At 47.8% G+C, this 20,816-nt stretch overlaps 1 protein-coding gene across 1 annotated transcript in view; it reads right to left on the reverse strand.

Moving 5' to 3' along the window:
- The window catches only part of ddx43 (DEAD (Asp-Glu-Ala-Asp) box polypeptide 43), a 65,633-nt gene extending 46,645 nt beyond the window's left edge, over positions 1-18,988 (reverse strand). Inside the window, exons 1-5 of the mRNA XM_078213432.1 lie at positions 18,718-18,988; positions 4,402-4,457; positions 1,804-1,942; positions 1,017-1,163; positions 801-882 (exon numbers count right to left, since the gene is read on the reverse strand). Coding sequence (XP_078069558.1) covers positions 801-882; positions 1,017-1,163; positions 1,804-1,942; positions 4,402-4,457; positions 18,718-18,988 — 695 coding nt within the window. The remainder of the gene's footprint in view (positions 1-800; positions 883-1,016; positions 1,164-1,803; positions 1,943-4,401; positions 4,458-18,717) is intronic.
- Between the last annotated feature and the right edge of the window lie 1,828 nt (positions 18,989-20,816).

Below are 20,816 nucleotides of genomic sequence, written 5' to 3' on the forward strand. Positions count from 1 at the left end.
GGCAAGAATCCTGTTCGCTGAGACATGACCAACCAAACCCTCTTGCCAGTTGTTTGGAGTTTCCAGCCAATTCATTTAAGTGACAAGGCCCTTGAAATTACTTTGCATGGCTGTGCATGTACAGCTAACTGAAAGGGGCTGGTTTGTACTCTGTCTGCTGGGAACATTCAGGCTGCTTAGAGCGAACATTGACTGACGCTTAGAATCACAGAATCCCTGCAGTACGGATGGAGGCCATTCGGCCCATTGAGTCTGTACTGACCACAATCCCACCCAGGCCCTATTCCCGTAACCCCACATATTATCCTGCTAATCCCCCTAACACAAGGGTCAATTTAGCATGGCCAATCAACCTAACCTGCACATCTCTGGACTGTGGGAGGAAACCGGAGCACCCGGAGGAAACGCACGCAGACACGGGAAGAATGTGCAAAACTCCACACACACAAACTGACCCGAGGCTTGAATTGAACCTGGGTCGTTGGCGCTGTGAGGCAGCAGTGGTAACCACTGTGCCGCCCTTTACACTTGTAAAGCAATCTGTTCCGATATGAGAGTGGAAATGCAGCAGATACTGCATCTTGGCCGATTGTAAGCTTCAGCTTAGCAAAATCACCACTGAGTGTTGGCCAGGGAGGTCTGGAGACCAGGCAGCAGGATAAAGACAAGAGAACTTGCAGGAGGGAAAGGGAAACCTTTAGGTTTTTTTTACTTGTTGGAGTCAAGTTCAAATCACTCGAAAATGTTTTGGAATACACATCTCTGAATTCATATAATCAGATTCCAGAAAAAAACATTACCTCCAATTTGTAACTTCTTCTGTTGTCAAATTAACAACTGTCTCAGCCTCGATGTAGAAGTTTTTTTTCATCGGTGAAAGGCCTTCATGCAAAGAGAGAAAGTTATTATTGGTAAATCTGATTCTGTCGGGTCAAGTTTAATATGGGCTCGGGATATGAGACTGGTGAGCAAGGTTTCGGAGTGTTTGGGAAGTGAGGCAGGAGTGAAATACTAACCAGCCCACTTCATAGCCTCGTATTTCTCCTTGTTCTCCCGCAATGAGTTCCAGTTGATGACAGGACGGGGCGCATTCGCGCTGCCACACTTGGCTGCGTAAGTGTCCGAGCCGCTCCTTGCGCCACTGCTGAATTTCGGTGCAAAGCCTTCAGAGAAGGAGGGAAGAAATCAAACATTTAACACACATTTCCGACAGACTGACTTTCTTTTCACATCTGGGATGTCAGAATGAGTTGTCGCCACATAGAATCCCTACAGTGCAAAAGGAGGCCATTCGGCCCATCGAGCCTGCACCGAATACAATCCCACCCAGGCCCTATCCCCATAATCCTGTGCATTTACCCTAGCTAGTCCCCATGACACTAAGGGGCATTTTAGCATGGCCAATCCGCCGAACCCACACATCTTTAGACTGTGGGAGGAAACCGGAGCACCCGGAGGAAACTCACACAGACACGGGGTGAACGTGCAAACTCCACACAGACACTGACCCGAGCCGGGAATCGAACCCAGGTCCCTGGCGCTGTGAGGCAGCACTGCTGACCACTGTGCTGCCCCAATGTGATGACTCTATTCGTTCTATCAGTGGAGGCAATCCTTAACCCCATCCCATGGTGAGGCAATATGACACTACCTCCACTGCCCACCCCATGTCACTGCGCATGCTCCCCACTCTTTCTCCCCCGCCCCCACAACAACTTTGCAATAAAGTTGATCCAATGCGATCAAACATTTCAACCAAAAAAAGAAGCGCGTGGCCTTTGTACAAAGACCTCCCAGACTCACTTCGGTCAGTCCTCCGAGCTCCATTCCACTCGTCTGTATTCCTCCTTTCAACAATATTCTCAATCAGCTCCTTGGCTTTCAGCTGGGCTGCGTGGCTGCCAAAGAGCTTCACTTCCACTTCAAAGTCTCCTTTTAATATCTAGCATGAAAAAGAGAGAAATACAGACAGTGCCCCAGAACGGGGCAAAGCAGCTTATTTTAGTCCTTGCTTGCGTTGACATTTTCGGACAGGGTAACGGGCTCCAATCTCTTTCTCAATCGCATGCGTTTCGGTTTGGAGCATTGGTGAGCTGCTCTCACCATCGGTTACAATGAATGCCTTTAACATTTGATAGGTGGCACAGTGGTTAGCACTGCTGCCTCCCAGAGCCAGGGATTCGAGTTCGATTCCCGGATTGGGTCAGTGTGTGGAGTCTGCACATTCTCCCCGTGTCTGCATGGGTTTCCTCCAGGTGCTCCGATTTCCTCCCACACTCCAAGGATGTGCAGGTTCGGTGGGCCAAATGGCCTCTTTCTGCACTGTAGGGATTCTATGAAAGAACCTCAGTTCTGTTACAAGAGGCAGACAATCTTTTTACTCACTGCAATGCTCCAATTGGTGGTTCTCCTGTTCTCAGGAACGTATTAGAATTGATGGTTTATGTTTTCAGTTGATAAAATATTGCTTCTACACTATTGCATTCAAGAGGTAAGATTCACATTGAATGTTTAGTTAAACATCCTCGTTTTCAACAGTGTCTTCTGACTGCCTACACACTAGATGAATGATAGAATGGTCACAACCTAGGAGGCCATTCAGTCCATTGAGCCTATGCTGACCTTCTCCCCATAGCCCTGGAAATGTTTCCTTTTTCAATTCCCTTCTGAAGGCCTTAACTGTCCCCATCTGCGCCACTCACAGGCAGTGCATCTCAGAGCCAAACCACCCACTGCTTGAAAAGGATTCTTCTCATGTTGCCACTGCTTCTTTTGCCAATTATCTTAAAAGCTTTGCCCTCTGCCTCACGATCTTTCCACCACTGGGAACAGTTTCTCCCGATCTACTCTGCCCAGACCCCACATGATTTTGAATTCTTCGATCTAGATCTTCTGAACGTCACTAGATACCAAGGTTACTCAGTATCAGGCTGAGCACCACAATCCTATTCAATATCCGTACCTTTCATCTGCTCTCCAGACCCTGGAATGCCCCCATTACATCAAAGTATCCCTTTACTTGTCCTCTAAGTACAACAGGAAGAGTGGAGCCCAAAGATGTGCAGGTTAGGTGGAGTGGTCAGGCTAAACTGCCCCTTTGTGTCCCAAGATGCGTAGCTTAGGGGGATTAGTGGGGTAAATACGTGGGGGTCCGTTGTTAGGGCCTAGGTGGGACGCTCCATCGGAGAGTCGGTTCTGACTCGATGGGCCAAATGGCCTGCTTCTGCACTGTGGGAATTCTATGCAATCACAGTTCCAGCTCTCTGAAGAGAGCCAGATGGGGCAACATCTGTGTCAAATGCTTTTGTAATAACTATTCTGCCAAGTAACCAAAGATCTGAACTAAGTAACAAAAGGGGAGGCAGTGGTTTGGTGGTATTGTCACTGGACTAGTAATCCAGAGCCCCAAGGTAATGCTCTGTGGACCTGGTTTCGAATCCCACCACAGCAGATGGTGAAATTTGAATTCAATAAAAATCTGGAATTAAAAGTCTAATGTTGACCATGAAACCAATGTCGATTATCGTAAAAGCCCATCTGGTTCACTGCTCTCCTTTAGGCAAGGAAATCTGCCGTCCTTACCTAGTCTGGCCTACATGTGACTCCAGAGCCACAGTAATGTGGTTGACTCATAACTGCCTTCAGGGAAGGGCAATAAATGCTGGCGCAGCCAGTGGCACTCACATCCCATGAACAAATAACAACAGAGTCGCTGAAAGTAATTATGCAGGTACAGCAGGTAGTAAAGAAGGCAAATGGTATGTTGGTGTTCATAGCGAGGATTTGCATATTGGAATAGAGATGTTTTACTACAATTGTATAGGGTACTGGTGAGGCCACAAATGGAGTATTTTGTGCAGTTTTGAGGAAGGATGTCCTTGCTATAGAGGGAGTGCAGCGAAGGTTTACCAGGCTGATTCCTGGGATGGCAGGTCTGTCATATGAGGAGAGGCTAAGTTGGTTAGGATTGTATTCACTGGTGTTTAGGAGAGTGAGAGGGAATCTCATAGAAATTTATAAAATTCTAATAGGGTAGATTCAGAACGAATGTCCCCAGTGGTGGGGGAGTCCAGAACTAGAGGTCATTTTTTGAGAATAAGGGGTGGGCTGAGGTGAGGAGAAATGTCTTCACTCAGAGAATGATGAATCGGTGCAATTCACTAGCACAGAAAGTAGTTGAGGCCAAAATGTTGTGTGATTTGAAGAAATTAGATATGGCTCTTGGGGCTAACGGGATATGTGGGGGGGGGGGGGGGGGAATCAGGGTGTTTAATTTGTTGATTAGCCATGATTATAAGTGGCAGAGCAGGCTCAAAGGGCCGAATGACCGACTACTGATTCTTTTTTCTACGTATCGAGATCAGAATGAATTCTAGTTTTGAAGATCTCATCAATTCCTACCTGTATTTTGGATCCTGACGCTTCCTCCAGCTCACGTATTTTAGATCCGCCTCGACCTAAACAGACATGAATGTTATATCAACCCCTGAGCTAGACAGTGTTGTTAAACAAAGAACTGTAGTTTCTTGTCTGATTTAAAGCTGTCTTGCCATACAGTTCCATCTATCTCTCAATGCTTGGACCAAACCCACTTCCTTTGATGTTGTTACAGTAAGGCCCTTCCATACAGTAGGGCCTTGCACACTCCACAGCAGATTATTGGAACAGGGTGGAATCAGTGGGATCGGTTTAGACAATGTTGGGAAAGTCCTGGACACCAGAAACCCAGTGAGCCCTGCATGTCGTGCCAATGATCTCTGCTTCTGTTCCATACTTAAACTGATAAGTTCCCACCCATCACGCAAACCAGCCTCCCATCCATTGACTCCGTCTACAATTCCCGTTGCCTCACTCACCCTGGATATACCCTCTTCCACCTTCTTCCGTCAGGAAAAAGATACAAAAGTCTGAGGTCACGTACCAACCAACTCAAGAACAGCTTCTTTCCCGCTGCCATCAGATCTCTGAATAGACCTACCTTATATTAAGTTGATCATTCTCTACACCCTAGCTATGACTGTAACACTACATTCTGCACCCTCTCCTTTGCTTCTCCCCTATGTACTCTATGAACAGTGTGCTTTGTCTGTAATGTGCGCAAGAAACAATATTTTCACTGTATCCCAATACATAGAATTATCATAAAAGTCACAGATGGAATTATCATAGAATCCCCACAGGGGACCATTCAGCCCATCGAGTCTGCACCGACCACAATCTCACCCCAGGCCCTACTCCTGCAACCCTACACATTTACCCTGCTAATCCCCCTGACAACAGGCTCAATTCAGCATGGGAAACAACCTAACCTGCACATCTTTGGACTGCGGGAGGAAACCGGAGCACCCGGAGAAAACCCACGCAGACACGGGGAGAATTTGCAAACTCCGCACAGACAGTGACCCGAGGTTGGAATTGAACCTGGGACCCTGGCGCTGTGAGGCAGCAATGCTAACCATTGTGCCACCATGCCGCCCCATACTTGCGACAATAATAAATCAAATCGGATCTCACAGTGTCTTAATGCAGAGTAAAATGGGCTAAGGCTTCGATATGCCAGTCAGCATGTATTCACATTATGCTCCACTTATGCTCCTGAAACATGGAATCGATCCTCTAGGTAAGCCAATGTGGGACTATCACCTATTTCAAGCTCCCTTTGTGAAACTGAATTGTAAGTGATAACAGTTGGTGTTGTGCCTGGCTTGGGAACTTTCATCGGATACTCAGCAGATAAACCACTCTAGAAGAAAGTGCCAACTTCCGCTGCTTCCATAAAGTGGAATCAGGAGAAGCAGCTGAGCTCCCTGCAGCTCCATATTAAACTGCACAGCACTGACGGCAATCATTCGCCCTCTACCTGCACGAAGGGGGGGAGGTTTAACACAGATATCAGAAGGACATATTTCACACAGAGGGTCGTGGGGGCCTGGAATGTGTTGCCGGGCAAGGTGGTGGAGGCGGACACACTGGGAACGTTTAAGACTTATCTAGACAGCTATATGAACGGAGTGGGAATGGAGGGATACAAAAGAGTGGTCTAGTTTGGACCAGGGAGCGGCGCGGGCTAATTGTTCCTGGTTTCTCGTTTCAAGGCTTCATTCTACGATCATCTTGCTGGTGCCAGTACAGAGTGAGACTGCGGATAGTTGGGAACCTGTCTCGGGGGCAGGGAATTCATATGGTGTTCGTGGAAGTGGAAATGACTAGGGTTGGGAAGCATTTTCCGATCGGGGCCATTGTGATCTCCTGGACTCGTTTCGATCGCCTCAGGGGGTCGGAGAGGAATTTCCCAGATTTTTTTTTCCCCATATTGGCCCTGGGGTTTTTCACTCTGGGTTTTCGCCTCTCCCTGGAGATCACATGGTCTGGAATGGGGGGGTGGGGGTAAGTTAATAGGTTGTAATGAACAAAGCATCGTAGCTGTGAGGGACAGCTCGGTGGATAGGATATTGGTATGTAGATAGGCTGGAAAATTGGGCGGGGATCCTGGATTCAGGATTCAATCCTGGACCGGGGAGCGGCGCGGGCTTGGAGGGCCGAAGGGCCTGTTCCTGTGCTGTATTGTTCTTTGTTCTCTTTGTCTGAGCGAGAGTGGAGGGAGAAGTCGGGGAATGGGGGCAATTTACGTCAGTATTCATCATCAGAATTTAATACCATTATTCACCCCCGGATATTTACCCCAGATTATGATTATAGAGTCACAGTTTTAGGAAAGGGAAATGCACTTGATAAAGTTTTGAGAGAGTAACTCGGAGGAACTAAGAAACAGGATTAGGTTATTTAGCTCCTTGAGCCTGTTCTGTAATGCCATGAGATAATCTGAACTTGACCATACTCTTATATACCCGCTTTTACCCCTTTTCCTTCAACACCTCGTTAAAAATCTCTCAATCATAGAATAAAAAATCATCATTTGTGGGAGAGTTCCAAATTTTGTCCGTCCTTAACACTTAGAAGCATTTTCTAACTTCATTCCTGAAAGACACGATTCTAGTTTGTACGACATGGCTCCTATCCCTACACTCCATAACCAGCAGAAGGTTTCGATCTACCCTGTTCCCTTGACTACTTTGATCACATCGCCACTTAGCCATCTAAATTCCATGAAATTCAACACTCTTTTGTGTAATCTTTTCTCATAATTTAACCAAGAATTATTCTGATAAATCTACACTCTCCCTCCAATGTCAATATATCCTTCCAAGGATGCCCAGAACTGCTTACGATACTCTTGGTGAGGTCTAACTGGTCTTTGCATAGCTGTGACATACCTTCAATCCCTTTCTATTCTAATCCTCTAGATTAATATGCCATCGTTCCATTAGCCTTTCTTGATCATTTTTTGTACCTGCTCTGACATTGTAATGATTTATAACATGGAACTCCTCATTTCTTTGGACCTTCACTGTTTCTAGCTTCTTACCACTTGCCAAGAAACCTGTTCTATCCTCTTCCGGTCCAAATTGGATCACTTCATATTTGTCTTATCAAAATCCATTTTCACTCTTGCCCACTCAATCCATTGTCTCTTTACAATTTTACGTTTCCATCTACACTGCTTACAATGCCACCTAAATTTGTGTATTCAGCAATTGGTTGGTGGCTTTCCATCCCATCTTCTCAGTTGTTGATAAATGCGTCAAATAGCTCTGGTCCCAACACAGATCCTTGAGGGACACCACTGCACACATGATGCCAATTAATACACCTGCCCATTACCTCAGACTCAAAACGTTGGCTCTATTCTCTTTGCAGATGCTGTCAGACCTGCTGAGATTTTGCAGCATTTTCAATTTGTTTCAGATTCCAGCATCTGCAACATTTTACCTTTATCCCATAAGCTCTATTGTCTCCTGCTGCTCAACCAATTGTCTAAGCAAGTCAATAATTAGTCTTCAACTGTGTGAGCTTCATCTCCTGCCAAGTCTTTCGTAAGGAATTTTCAATTCCTCTCTGGCCACGGGGGTAGGGGCCAGATGACTGGAGAACAGCTAATGTGGTTCCGCTATTTAAGAAGGGTTGCAGAGATAAACCAGGGAACTACAGACCAGTCTCACGTCGGTGGTAGGGAAACTATTAGAGAAACTTCTGAAGGAGAGCACCTAGCTCCACTCGGAGAGGCCAAGCTTGATCAGGGATAGTCAGCATGGCTTCGTCAGAGGGAGGTCATGCCTAACAAATTTGATTGAATTTTTTGAGGAGGTGACCAGGTGTGTAGACGAGGGTAGTACAGTCCATGTAGCTTACATGGATTTCAGCAAAGTCTTGACAAGGTCCAACGTGGGAGACTTGTAAAGAAGTTAAATTCACATGGGATACAGGGTAATTTGGATTCAAAATTGGCTCAGTTGTCGGAGACAGAGGGTGATAATACAAGGCTGCTTTAGTGACTGGACGTCAGTGTCCAGTGGTGTACCACAGGGATCTGTGATGGGCCCCCTATTATTCATCATTTATATGAATGACATTGATGACTATGTGGGGGTAGGGATAGTAAGTTTGCAGATGACATAAAGATTAGACAGGTGGTTAACAGTGAGGTGGAGTGTCTTGGGCTACAAAAGATATAGACGGAATGGTCAAATGGGCAGATAAATGGCAGATGGAATTTAACCCTGAAAAGTGTGAGGTGATACACTTTGGAAGGAGTAATTTGACAAGAAAGGATTCAATGAATGGTATGAAGTTCTGTGGAAAAAAGGGACATTGATGTGTTTGTCCATAGATCTCTGAAAATGGAAGGACATGTTAGTAGGATGGGAACTTGCCTTTATCAATTGAGGCATAGATTACAAAAGCAGGGAAGTCACGTTGGAATTGTGTAGAACTTTGGTGAGGCCACAGCTGGAGTACTGTGTGCAGTTCTGGTCGCCACATTATCAGAAGGATGTGATTGCACTGGAGGGGGTGCAGAGGAGATTTACTAGGATGCTGCTTGGGATAGAACATTTAAATTATGAAGAGAGATTGGACAGGTTTGGGTTCTTTTCGTTGGAGCAGAGAAGGCTGAGGCGCGGCCTGATCGAAATATACAAAATTATGAGAGGCATGGACAGAGTGGATAAGGAGCAGCTGTTCCTCTTAAAGGGTCAGTCACGAAGGGACATAGGTTCAAGGTGAGGGGCAGGAGGTTTGTGGGGGTGGGGGTGGGGGGGGGGGGGGTGGGGAATGTGAGGAAAATGTTTTTTACCCAGAGGGTGGTGACGATCTGGAATGCGCTGCCTGGGAGGGCTGTGGAGGCAGATTGCCTCACATCCTTTAAAAAGTATCTGGATGAGCACTTGGGACGTCATATCATTCAGGGCTATAGGCCAAGTGCTGGCAGATGGTGGGAGTTCAAGTGTTTCTAACGTGTCAGTGCAGACTCGATGGGCCTCTGCTGCGTTGTACGATTCTATGATAAGTTCCCCTCTTGAGAGGAACTTTATGTATTCTGGAAGTCCAGATAAATCTCTCTGTCCATTACTTTAGTCACATCTTGAAAAAACTTCAAGTCAAGCATGCCTTACTCTTTTTACAATTGGTTGCAGGAGTGTAATTATTCAAGCTGGTCAGTCACCCTATTCCTAATAATATACTTTTACGAGTTTCCCAACTATACTTGTCTGGTTTCCCTCTCGCCTTTCTTAAATAATGGGGTGACATGCACAATTCTCCAGTTTAAAAAGGGCTTCTGAATTCAGAGATCTTTTGCAAGATTATAGTTAGGGCATTGCAATGTCCTTACTTCCTTCTTTTAAAACGTCGGAATAGAAACCATCTGGTCCTGGGGATATGGTTATGCTTTCAAGTTATTTTCTTCTTTGTTATTTTGTTTACATTAATTTTGAGAGACTGTTTTTAATTCAATACTAGTTTTTGGGAGGTCTGGCCTGCTGATCGAATCTCTGCATTTATATAATCTTCCACTTCACAGTTACTGTCGGGGGGGGGGCGTCTACATAAAACTCCCTTTGTTATTTTATAATTCTGCCCATAAAGTCTCCACTGCCTGCTTACTCCTCACATCATTAAAGTGATTTCATTCTTAGCAAGAGAAGAGGTCACTCGAGTAGAATGCATATCCCCGCCACACTGTGTTAACTCAATGTTGTTACAATTACACAGCTCATAGAAACATAGAAAAACTACAGCACAAAACAGGCCCTTCGGCCCACAAGATGTGCCGAACATATCCCTACCTTTTAGGCCTACCTATAACCCTCCATCCTATTAAGTCCCATGTACTCATCCAGGAGTCTCTTAAAAGACCCTACTGAGTTTGCCTCCACCACCACTGACGGCAGCCGATTCCACTTGCTCACCACCCTCTGTGTGAAAAACTTACCCCTAACATTTCCCCTGTACCTATCCCCCAGCACCTTAAACCTGTGTCCTCTCATAGCAGCCATTTCCACCCTGGGAAAAAGCCTCAGAGTCCACCCGATCTATGCCTCTCAACATCTTACATACCTCTATTAGGTCTCCTTTCATCCTACGTCTCTCCAAGGAGAAAAGACCGAGCTCCCTCAGCCTATCCTCATAAGGCATGCCACTCAATCCAGGCAACATCCTTGTAAATCTCCTCTACACCCTTTCAATCTTTTCCACATCCTTCCTGTAATGAGGCGACCAGAACTGAGCACAGTACTCCAAGTGGGGTCTGACGAGGGTCTTATATAGCTCTTCTTTGAGGCTTTCCCACACCTGGTTGATGCGCTGTAACTACAAGGCTGAACAAAATAAATCTTTTATTTAAAAAAATGAGCTTCAATCTCCATGAGGAGATTTCAGGTCAATTCACAACAAACAACCTGCTCTGAAAACACTGCTCACATTTTGACAGCTATGGTAAGTTCCAGAGCAGCTGAGACAATCCACAACATTCTAGAACAATCCAGAACATTCTAAATGAACCTACAACATCCTAAAAAAGTAAAATTTCCCTACTTTGCAAAATTCCAGGATCTGGATCACCATTAAAAACAAATCAGTTCTTCCGTTCCATACCCTGCATGTCAAATTTTGTTGAAATCTGTTTCTGAGATATATTATTTACAGACTAATAGGGGAGGAAGCATTACCATTTTGCATATTTTCGGGAGACCTTTTGGCCTGATATATTTACTTATAGGCAGGAAAATGGGGATGAGGAGCATATCAGCCATGATCGAATGGTGGTGCAGACTCGATGGGCCGAATGGCCTAATTCTGCTCCTATACCTTACGGACTTATAATATTTAGTTCCCACCGCTGAACATCTTACAGCCATGTCTCAGCAATGCCTATGCTCATTAACCCTTCCAAGTTGAATTTGTGTCTGCAATTCATTTAATTTGTTTTTATACTCCACGTTTTTTATTTGAAGTTGTATTTTGACTACCTGTGCTTCAACCCTACTGTTTTACTCTCATTTTTTGAGATTCCTCCTAGTTTCATATTGCACCTTTTAGTTTTCTCTTTACCTGCTTAAAGCACGTTACTCTACTCTTTTCGTCTTTTAGTTTGTTCTTGAACTATTTACTTTTCCTTATGAAGCCTCCCTCCCACCTCAATTTCTTTCCACTTGGACCTTGGCTCCAGCCCAGTTCAGAATAGCCCACTTCAACAGCACAGTTCCTTCCTGTCCCAGCGCTTGTCAACATTCCACGCAATGGAAACCCTCTTCCCAAACACTCTCAATCAGCCAACCATTCATTTCCTTAACTTGCTTATGCCTCCACCAAGCTCTTATCCTTTCACTCTGAGCTCCTGGCATACTCCAAACAGGACTCTCGTTTACTCTTCCTAACATGGGTCACAATGGCTCAATCCTTCCCCTGCCCCAGCTCCAACATACTTTCTAGAGAGTTTGAGATGCCCCTCACCCTGACACTTGGCTGCCAACATACCACATGGACCTCTTGATCCCGCCCACAAAGAATGCTACCTGTCGTGCTGATTAGTGAATTTCCTACAAATTGCCATTCTGCACCTCTCCCAGTCTTGGATAGCCTTCTGTCCCAATGCGCCATGACCGATATCCTGGCTGTGCTTCCAAAGCTTATTATCCTTAGCACCTATGTTGAATAGGATCAATTTCTACAGAAGTGCATCCTCTATTCCACCCACAGGGCTGCACGGTGGTTAGCACTGCTGCTTCACAGCACCAGGGACCTGTGTTCCAATTCCAGCCTCAGGTCACTGTCTGTGTGGAGTTTGCATGTTCTCTCCGTGTGTGTAGGTTTCCTCTGGGTACTCTGGTTTCCTCCCACAGCCCAAAGATGTGTGGGTTAGGTGGATTGGCCATGCTAAATTACCCCTTAGTGTCGGGGGACTAGCTAGGGTAAATCATGGCATTATGGGATAGGGCCTGGGTGGGATTGTGATCATTACAGACTCAATGCGCTGAATGGTCTCCTTCTGCGCTGGAGGATTCTATAATACATTAATGATAGGTGTCAGCAACCTCATTCTACACGTGCACTTCTCCACGAGATGTGACTGAAGTCCGCAGCAAACTGTCCAGATAATGTGCCCCTCTATTATGTACTGGGAAGTCTCCAACTCCCACTCCAGCTCAATTACGCTGAGCCAGAGAGGATCGAAATATAGACATGTACTGCCGATGTGTTCATGAGGGCTCTCCAATAAACCTGCACATACCCCATCCAGACAATCTGCTCTGCCATATTAAGTCTAGATTATTCATATTTACTCTTTATGTTTATTGGAAGTTTAGTTTCCACAAACTATTTGCAATAAAACACTGGGCTTTTAAGAAAATACTTATTGCTTCAAACTTTGAAAGACGGGGCTGAGGGGAGACCTGATAGAGGTCTACAAAATCATGAGAGGCATAGACAGGGTGGAGAGTCAAAGCCTTTTTCCCAGGATGGAAGTGTCAATTACAAGGCGGCACAGGTTCAAGGTGAGGGGGAAAGTTTAAGGGAGATGCGTGGCGGAAGCTTTTCACGCAGAGATGGTGGATGCCTGGAATGCGCTGTCAGTGGAGGTGGTGAAAGCAAGCACAGTAGCAACATTTAAGAGGCATCTGGATGGGTACATGATTAGGAAGGGAATATAGGGATGTGGACCGAGTAAAGGCAGAAGGTTTCTTTCAGCTTAGTTGCGGCATCATGATCGGCACAGTCTTGGAGGGCCAAAGGGCCTGTTCCTGTGCTGTACTTTTCTTTGTTCTTCCCTAACCCACAAATATTGGAGGCAAAAAGCAGCATCACTGAGCACACAATGCCAACTTTTCCTAACTTTTATATTCAATTTACACTGCGCTTCTTTTCTGACCACTCTAGATGAGGGGGAACCCGTAGATGCAGCATATCTGAATTTTCAGAAGGCTTTCGAAAAGATGCCATACAAGATTTTATTACACAAGTTTGGGGCTCAAGGGATTGGAGTTAAGAGTGAAGATTGGTGAATGGAGAGAATGGAGGAATAAATAGCTATTTTTGAGATGGTAGGCTGTTGCAGGGATCAGTGCTTGGGCCTCAGCTGTTTGAGCCATTTTCAATAAGTTAGATGTGGGGGACAGAGTGTAATATTCCCAATACAATAACAGCAAAATACTGCGGATGCTGGGAATTTCGAATGAAAACAGAAAATGCTGGATAAACTCAGCATGTCTGGCAGCATCTGTGGAGAGAGAAACTGAGTTAACATCTGTATGACTCTTCTTCAGAGTTAAAGAGAGGGAGAAATATGATGGATTTTATACTGTTCGTCTGTGGAGCAAAATAGGTTAGTGATAGCGTGAGCTTGGAGAGACTGCGCAAAGATGTATAGGGCACAAGAGAAGTGTCAATGACAGTGCTAAGGACAATAGAAGGTACTGATAGCGGCATAAAGATAAGATAGCAGAATGTGTTAGTTGGGCGAACAAAGGTTAGTGCTGGTCCTGTTTGGGAGTGGGGAGTTGCATTCAGACAAAAACATTTCAGGATTTTAAAAAAAGGATCAAGATGGCAGAGGAAGTTCATTGTCTAAAATTGTTGCACTCAACAATAAAGGAAACTCATATTCTCCCCGTGTCTGCGTGGGTTTCCTCCGGGTGCTCTGGTTTCCATCCACACTCCAAAGGTGTGTGGGTTAGATGGATTGGCCATGCTAAATTGCCCCTAGTGTTAGGAGGATTAGCAGGGTAAATGTGTGGGGTTACGGGAATAGGGCCTGGGTGGGATTGTGGTCGGTACAGACTCGATGGGCCGAATAGCCTCCTTCTGCATTATAGGGATTCTATGGAATGTTGAGCCCAAAAAGGCCTAATCGGAAAACGAAATGTTGCTCAGGCCCAGGACGGATATGTGGACATGAGGGCAAGGCATACATCCAAGCAAAATATATACAAGTTTGATGGATACAAAGCTAGGTGGAAAAGTAATTCATGAGGAGGATGTAACGAGATGGCAAAAGGATAGAGACTGGTTAAATGACTGGGCAAGAACAAGAGTAAGGAGTATAATGTTGAGAAGTGTGAAACTCACTCTGCTAGAAAGAACGGAAAAATAGAAGATTTTTTCTAAAAGGCAAGAAACTAATCCATGATAACATTCAGGAAGATTTGGTTATCTTTGTACACAGAACACAAAGTTATCACGCAAGTATAGCAAGCAATTAGGAAGGCAAAGGGTTGCTGGTTAATGTTGGACTTTCATGAGACCACATCTGGAGTATGGTTTTGGTCTTCTGTCCATGGGAAAGATATACTTGCCTTAGAGATGTGGACAAAGATCCACACGATGGATTCCTATGAGGGCTGTCTAAAGAGAAATTGATAGCATGGGCCTCATGTTCTGTGCATTTCTGAAGGACAAGTGGTGATTCTCATTGAAATGTACAAAATTCCCAAATAATTTAACAGGATAGATACCAAGAAGCTGATTTTCCCCAGGCCGGAGAGTCCAGGATTGGTGCCAGAGTCTCAGGATAAGGGGTCATTTCAAGTTGAGATGAGAAAGTTCTTCACTCTGGAGCATTGTAAACCTTTGGAGTCCTCTATCCAAGAGGGCCCAAGTAGGTCAGTCTCAAGAAAATTAATTGAGTATATTTTTTTGGTCTCTATGTGAATCAAAGGACATGTATAAGTTCAGTCTTAGTGACTGGCATGGCAGCCTCGAGGTGTTGTGTGATCGATCTTGCCCTCATGTTCTTATTTAACTCAACATTTCCCAATTGATAAACACCCAATATGCAACCCCAACTATTTAAACCATAGAATTTAACCCAGTTTTCATGCCCTGACATTTAATCCAGACTCAATTCTGTCGCATTAACCTGTCCAGTGCACACATTTGGATCCTGATACTTGTCTGCTTTACTCACACCTAGGTGCTTAACACTAATATAGTTAAAGCCCACCAATGGCTCTACTTTCTCAGAAGACTAAGGAAATTCAGCATGTCCGCTACAACTCTCATCAATTTTTACAGATGGAAAGCATTCTTTCCAGTTGTATCACAGCTTGGTATGGCTCCTGCTCTGTCCAAGACCGCAAGAAACTACAAAGGGTCATGAATGTAGCCCAATCCATCACGCAGACCAGCCTCCCATCCATTGACTCTGTCTACACTTCCCGCTGCCTCAGAAAGGCGGGCAGCATAATCAAGGACCCCGTGCATCAGACATTCTCTCTTCCCCCTTTTTCCGTCGGGAAAAAGATACAAAAAATCTGAGATCATGTACCAACCGACTCAAGAACCTGCTGCCATCAGGTTTTGAATGGACCTATCCTATATTAAGTTGATCTTTCTCTCCACCCTAACTATGACTGTAACACTACATTCTGCACTCTCTCCTTTCCTTCCCTATGAACGATATGTTTTGTCTGTATAACGCGCAAGAAACAATACTTTTCATTGTATTGTAATACATGTGATAATAATAAATCAAATCAAATACACAGGGCATTGGCCCCTCTGGATTGTTCCCTCCCTTTCCAAACCCCATTATTTATCCCGGCTTTCGCAAAAGGATATTTATCCTGGTAATTGCCTCCCCCAATTCAAACTTGTTCACCATCTTTATCCCAAAATAATATATATTTTAATATACGAACACTGGACCCTCCTGGTATTTGGCTAACAACACCCCATGGTACTCTCAGCCAGGTTTATATCTCTATTGTTTCCTCTGGTACTTACCCCTGTAATTACACCTGGTATTCACATGTACTATCAAGAAGGATCCTGGATACAGAAAAAGACTGTGAACCTTGACAGTAAAGAAGCATTTGACCGAATATGGCATCAGGGAACCCGAGCAAAACTGAGAATGAGAGGAAAATCTCTGGCTGGTGTCATGCCTAGTGCAAAGGAAGATGGCTGTGGTTGCTGGAGGCCAATCCTCTTAAGGCATTGCAGCAGAAAGTCCTCATGGCAGTATCCTAGGTCCAAGCTTCAATGATCTTCCCTCCATCAGGTCAGAAGTGGGAATGTTTGCTGATGATCGCAGTGTTCAGTACTGTACGCAAATCCTCAAATACTGAAAGCAGTCTGTGCCCACGTGCAGCAAGATCTGGGACAATGTTCAGGTTTGGACTGATAAACGGCAAGTAATATTCACGCCACACAAGTGCAAGGCAAAAGAGAATCTAACCATTGCCCTCGACGTTCAATGGCATAACCTTCACTGAACCTCCATCAACATCTTGTGGTTGGTGGGGATGGGGGTGGGCAGTAGGGATGTGTGCCAACGTTGACCAGAAACCCAGCCTAACCAGACACACAGATAGTGTGACTACAAGGATAGGTCACAGACTGGGATTCCTGCGGTGAGTAACTCAACTCCTCATTCTTAACATAAACAGGGATATGTACAGAAAGGGGGGGGGATATGTTTCTACGAAGGGGGAAAATCAGGATATTGAATTCGATGATCAGCAGGATCAAAATGAATGGCAGAGCAGGCTCGAAGGGCGTAATGGCCTACTCCTGCTTCTAGTTTCTAAGGATGCCTCACATCTGGTATTTACAGCTGACATGTACATCACTATTTACTCCTGAAAATTCACCCTTAGGTATTTATCACTAATATTCACATTTGTTCCTACCTTAAATGTTTACAAAAATCAGATTTAGCACTTGTATTTAGAACAGTGAATGAGTCCCCAGGTATTTATAATGCCTGGGCAAGTGCTCTAATATTTACCTCTGGTTTTTCACCCGGCTACTTACAACTGACATTCAAACTAGCAACATATTCCTGGATTTCACACCAGAATGTAGCCAGCCAAGCTGGGAAAAGCGGGGCTTTACATCTCAATACACATAACTTGTTAGTTAATCTCAACAAGCACACAATGCTCTGATGCAGATGTCCAGACATTTACCCTGCGGCATCAACGCTTGGATGCTTGCCCCATCAATGCTCGGGGGATAACACACTGATACCCCCACCCACAGGGAGATTAACCCCTATGACCCCGTTAGGTTAGGATTACCCCATCAAAAGCCATGCCACCCTACGGTGCACACACCTTGGAGCTCACTCCATCAATGCCCAGCGTATTACCACACACACCATGTCCTCGCACAGTCATTTATGTCTGACACTGATGCCCAGGCATTTACCAGCCCAATATTCACATCTAGACATTTACCTTCTGGAAGGCTTGGGAATTTAAGCTCCCAATACCCACATCTAGGCATTTACCTTACAACAACCACACAACTGGGCATTTACCTACTGTCAGGTATTTACCCATCACAGGGTATTTACCATCTGACAACCCAATCCCAGGATATTTACCCACTCCCGGGGGATATTCCATCCCTCTGGGAGTGCACCTGCCGTCACCCCGGTGGGAGGGCACACCTGCCCTCTCCCCGGCGGGGGGGTGGGGGGGGGAGGGAGATCCACCCTCCCCGGGGGGTGTATCCATCATGGGCCATGCTAAATTGCCCCTTAGTGTCCCGGGATGCGTATGTTAGAGGGATTAGCGGGTAAATATGTGGGGATATGGCCTGGGTGGGATTGTGGTTGGTGCAGACTCGATGGGCCGAATGGCCTCTTTCTGCACTGTCGGGTTTCTATGATTCTGTGTATCCGCTCTCGCCCCGGGAAAAGGGGGTGTATCCGTCCTCCCCCCGGGGGGGGGGGGGGGGGGGTGTATCTGCCCTCCCCCCGGTGGGGGGGGGGGGGGGGGTGTATCTGCCCTCCCCCCGGTGGGGGGGGGTATCTGCCCTCCCCCCGGGGGGGGGGGGGTATCCACTCTCCCCCCAGGGGTAGGGTGGGGTGTATCCGCCCTCCCCCCACGAGGATGTATCCACTCTCGCCGGGGGGGAGCGGGGTGTATCCGCCCATCCCCTGGGGGGGGGGGGTGTATCTGCCCTCCCCCCAGGGGGGGGGGTATCCACTCTCCCCCCAGGGGTAGGGTGGGGTGTATCCGCCCTCCCCCACGAGGATGTATCCACTCTCGCCGGGGGGGAGCGGGGTGTATCCGCCCATCCCCTGGGGGGGGGGGTGTATCTGCCCTCCCCCCGGTGGGGGGGGGGGGTGTATCTGCCCTCCCCCCGGTGGGAGGGGGGGGTGTATCTGCCCTCCCCCCGGTGGGAGGGGGGGGTGTATCTGCCCTCCCCCCGGGGGGGGGGGGGGGGTATCCACTCTCCCCCCAGGGGTAGGGTGGGGTGTATCCGCCCTCCCCCCACGAGGATGTATCCACTCTCGCCGGGGGGGAGCGGGGTGTATCCGCCCATCCCCTGGGGGGGGGGGTGTATCTGCCCTCCCCCCGGGGTATTTACCGATCACGGTGCCCACAGCCGCGCTCTCAATCAGGAAGCTGAGGGAGGGGGAGCTCGGTGGGCCCGAGTCCCGGCTCTGAGGCGCTGCGGCCCCGCCAGCCCCGGGCTGCCTCCCCCGGCGGGCCCGGCCCCAGTCCCCGGCACCCAGCTCCCCGCGGGGCCGAGGCCCAGGCCGCCCCCGGGTCTGTCCCCAGCTCCCCGCCGGCGGCCTCCACTCGGACTGCGGCCTCGGCCTCTGCTCATCGCCGCTGTCCGCCTCCCAGTCCGACATCCCGGCTCCCAGTGCGGCTGCGCAAACTCCGCGCGCTCCCCGCCGCGCGCGCACCCTCTTATCGGACACGCGCAGACCCGCGCGCGGCCAGCGGACCCCGGGAGCGCGCCCCCCAAAACCCACCACCCAAATCCCACAGGACACCCTGAACCCATCAGGGTGCCACCCCGGGGTGGAGCTGCCGGTCTGTGTGGATTCACATCGGCGGCATTCCCCAGCCTGGCTCATCCCGAATCCACCAATCCCACCGGATCCCAACGCACCTCCCATGACCAACCCCCTCGCCCGCTCTGATCCCAACGCACCTTCCCATGACCAACCCCCTCGCCCACTCCGATCCCAACGCACCTCCCCATGACCAACCCCCTCGCCCGCTCTGATCCCAACGCACCTTCCCATGACCAACCCCCTCGCCCACTCCGATCCCAACGCACCTCCCCATGACCAACCCCCTCGCCCGCCCCGATCCCAACGCACCTTCCCATTACCAGCCCCCTCGCCCACTCCGATCCCAACGCACCTCCCATGACCAACCCCCTCGCCCGCTCTGATCCCAACGCACCTTCCCATGACCAACCCCCTCGCCCGCTCCGGTCCCAACACACCTCCCCATGACCAACCCCCTCGCCCGCTCCGATCCCAACGCACCTTCCCATGCTATACCCCTTCGCCCGCTCCGATCCCAACGCACCTTCCCATGACCAACCCCTTCGTCCGCTCTGATCCCAACGCACCTTCCCATGCTATACCCCCTCGCCCACACCGATCCCAACGCACCTCCCCATGACCAACCCCCTCGCCCGCTCCGATCCCAACGCACCTTCCCATGACCAACCCCTTCGCCCGCTCCGGTCCCAACACACCTTCCCATGACCAACCCCCTCGCCCGCTCCGATCCCAACGCACCTTCCCATGCTATACCCCCTCACCCGCTCCGATCCCAACGCACCTCACGATGACCAACCCCCTTGCCCGCTCCGATCCCAATGCACCTTCCCATGCTGTATCCCATCGCCTGGGGTGCAGGAGTAGGCCATTCAGCCCTTTGAGTCTGCACCACTATTCAATATGATCCTGGCTAATCATGCACACTTTCAGTATCCTATTCCTGGTGTTTCTCTCCATGCTCCTTGATGCCTTTAGCCACCAGGGCAACATCCAGCTCCCTCTTGAACATATCTAACGAACTGGTCCCAACAGCTTTCTGTGGTAGAGAATTCCACAGGTTCACCACTCTCTGAGTGAAGAAGTTCTTTCTCATCTCAGTCCTGAATGGCTTACCGCTCGTTCTTAGACTGTAACCCCTCGTTCTGCACTATCCCAACATCGGGAACATTCTTCCTGCATCTAGCCTGTCCAGTCCCATCAGGATTGTATATGTTTCTCATTCTTCTAAATTCCATTGAGTACAAGCCCAGTCAATCCAATCTGTCTTCATCTGTCAGTCCTGCCATTCCTGGTGAACCTTCGCTAGACTCCCTCAATAGTAAGAATATCCTTTCTCAGACGAGCTGACCAAAACTGCACACAATACTCAAAGTCTGGCCTCAGCAATGCCCTGTATAACTGCAGCAAGACATCCCCACTCCTGTACTCAAAGGAAGGAGGTAATTGCTCTGTAGAAAGTGCAGAGGAGGTTTACAAGAATGTTGCCAGGCTTGAAAAGTGTAGCTATGAGGAGAGATTGGATAGGTTGTGGTTATTTTCCTTGAAGCAAAGAAGGCTGAGGGGAGAGTTGATTGAGGTGTACTAAATTATGGGGGGGAAGAGATAGATGGGACACGATAAAATTGATTCCCTTGGTGGAAAGTTCTAGGGACATAGATTC

Source organism: Mustelus asterias, chromosome 5 (genome assembly GCF_964213995.1).
Source record: "Mustelus asterias chromosome 5, sMusAst1.hap1.1, whole genome shotgun sequence".
In the NCBI taxonomy this organism is placed as follows: Eukaryota; Metazoa; Chordata; class Chondrichthyes; order Carcharhiniformes; family Triakidae; genus Mustelus; species Mustelus asterias.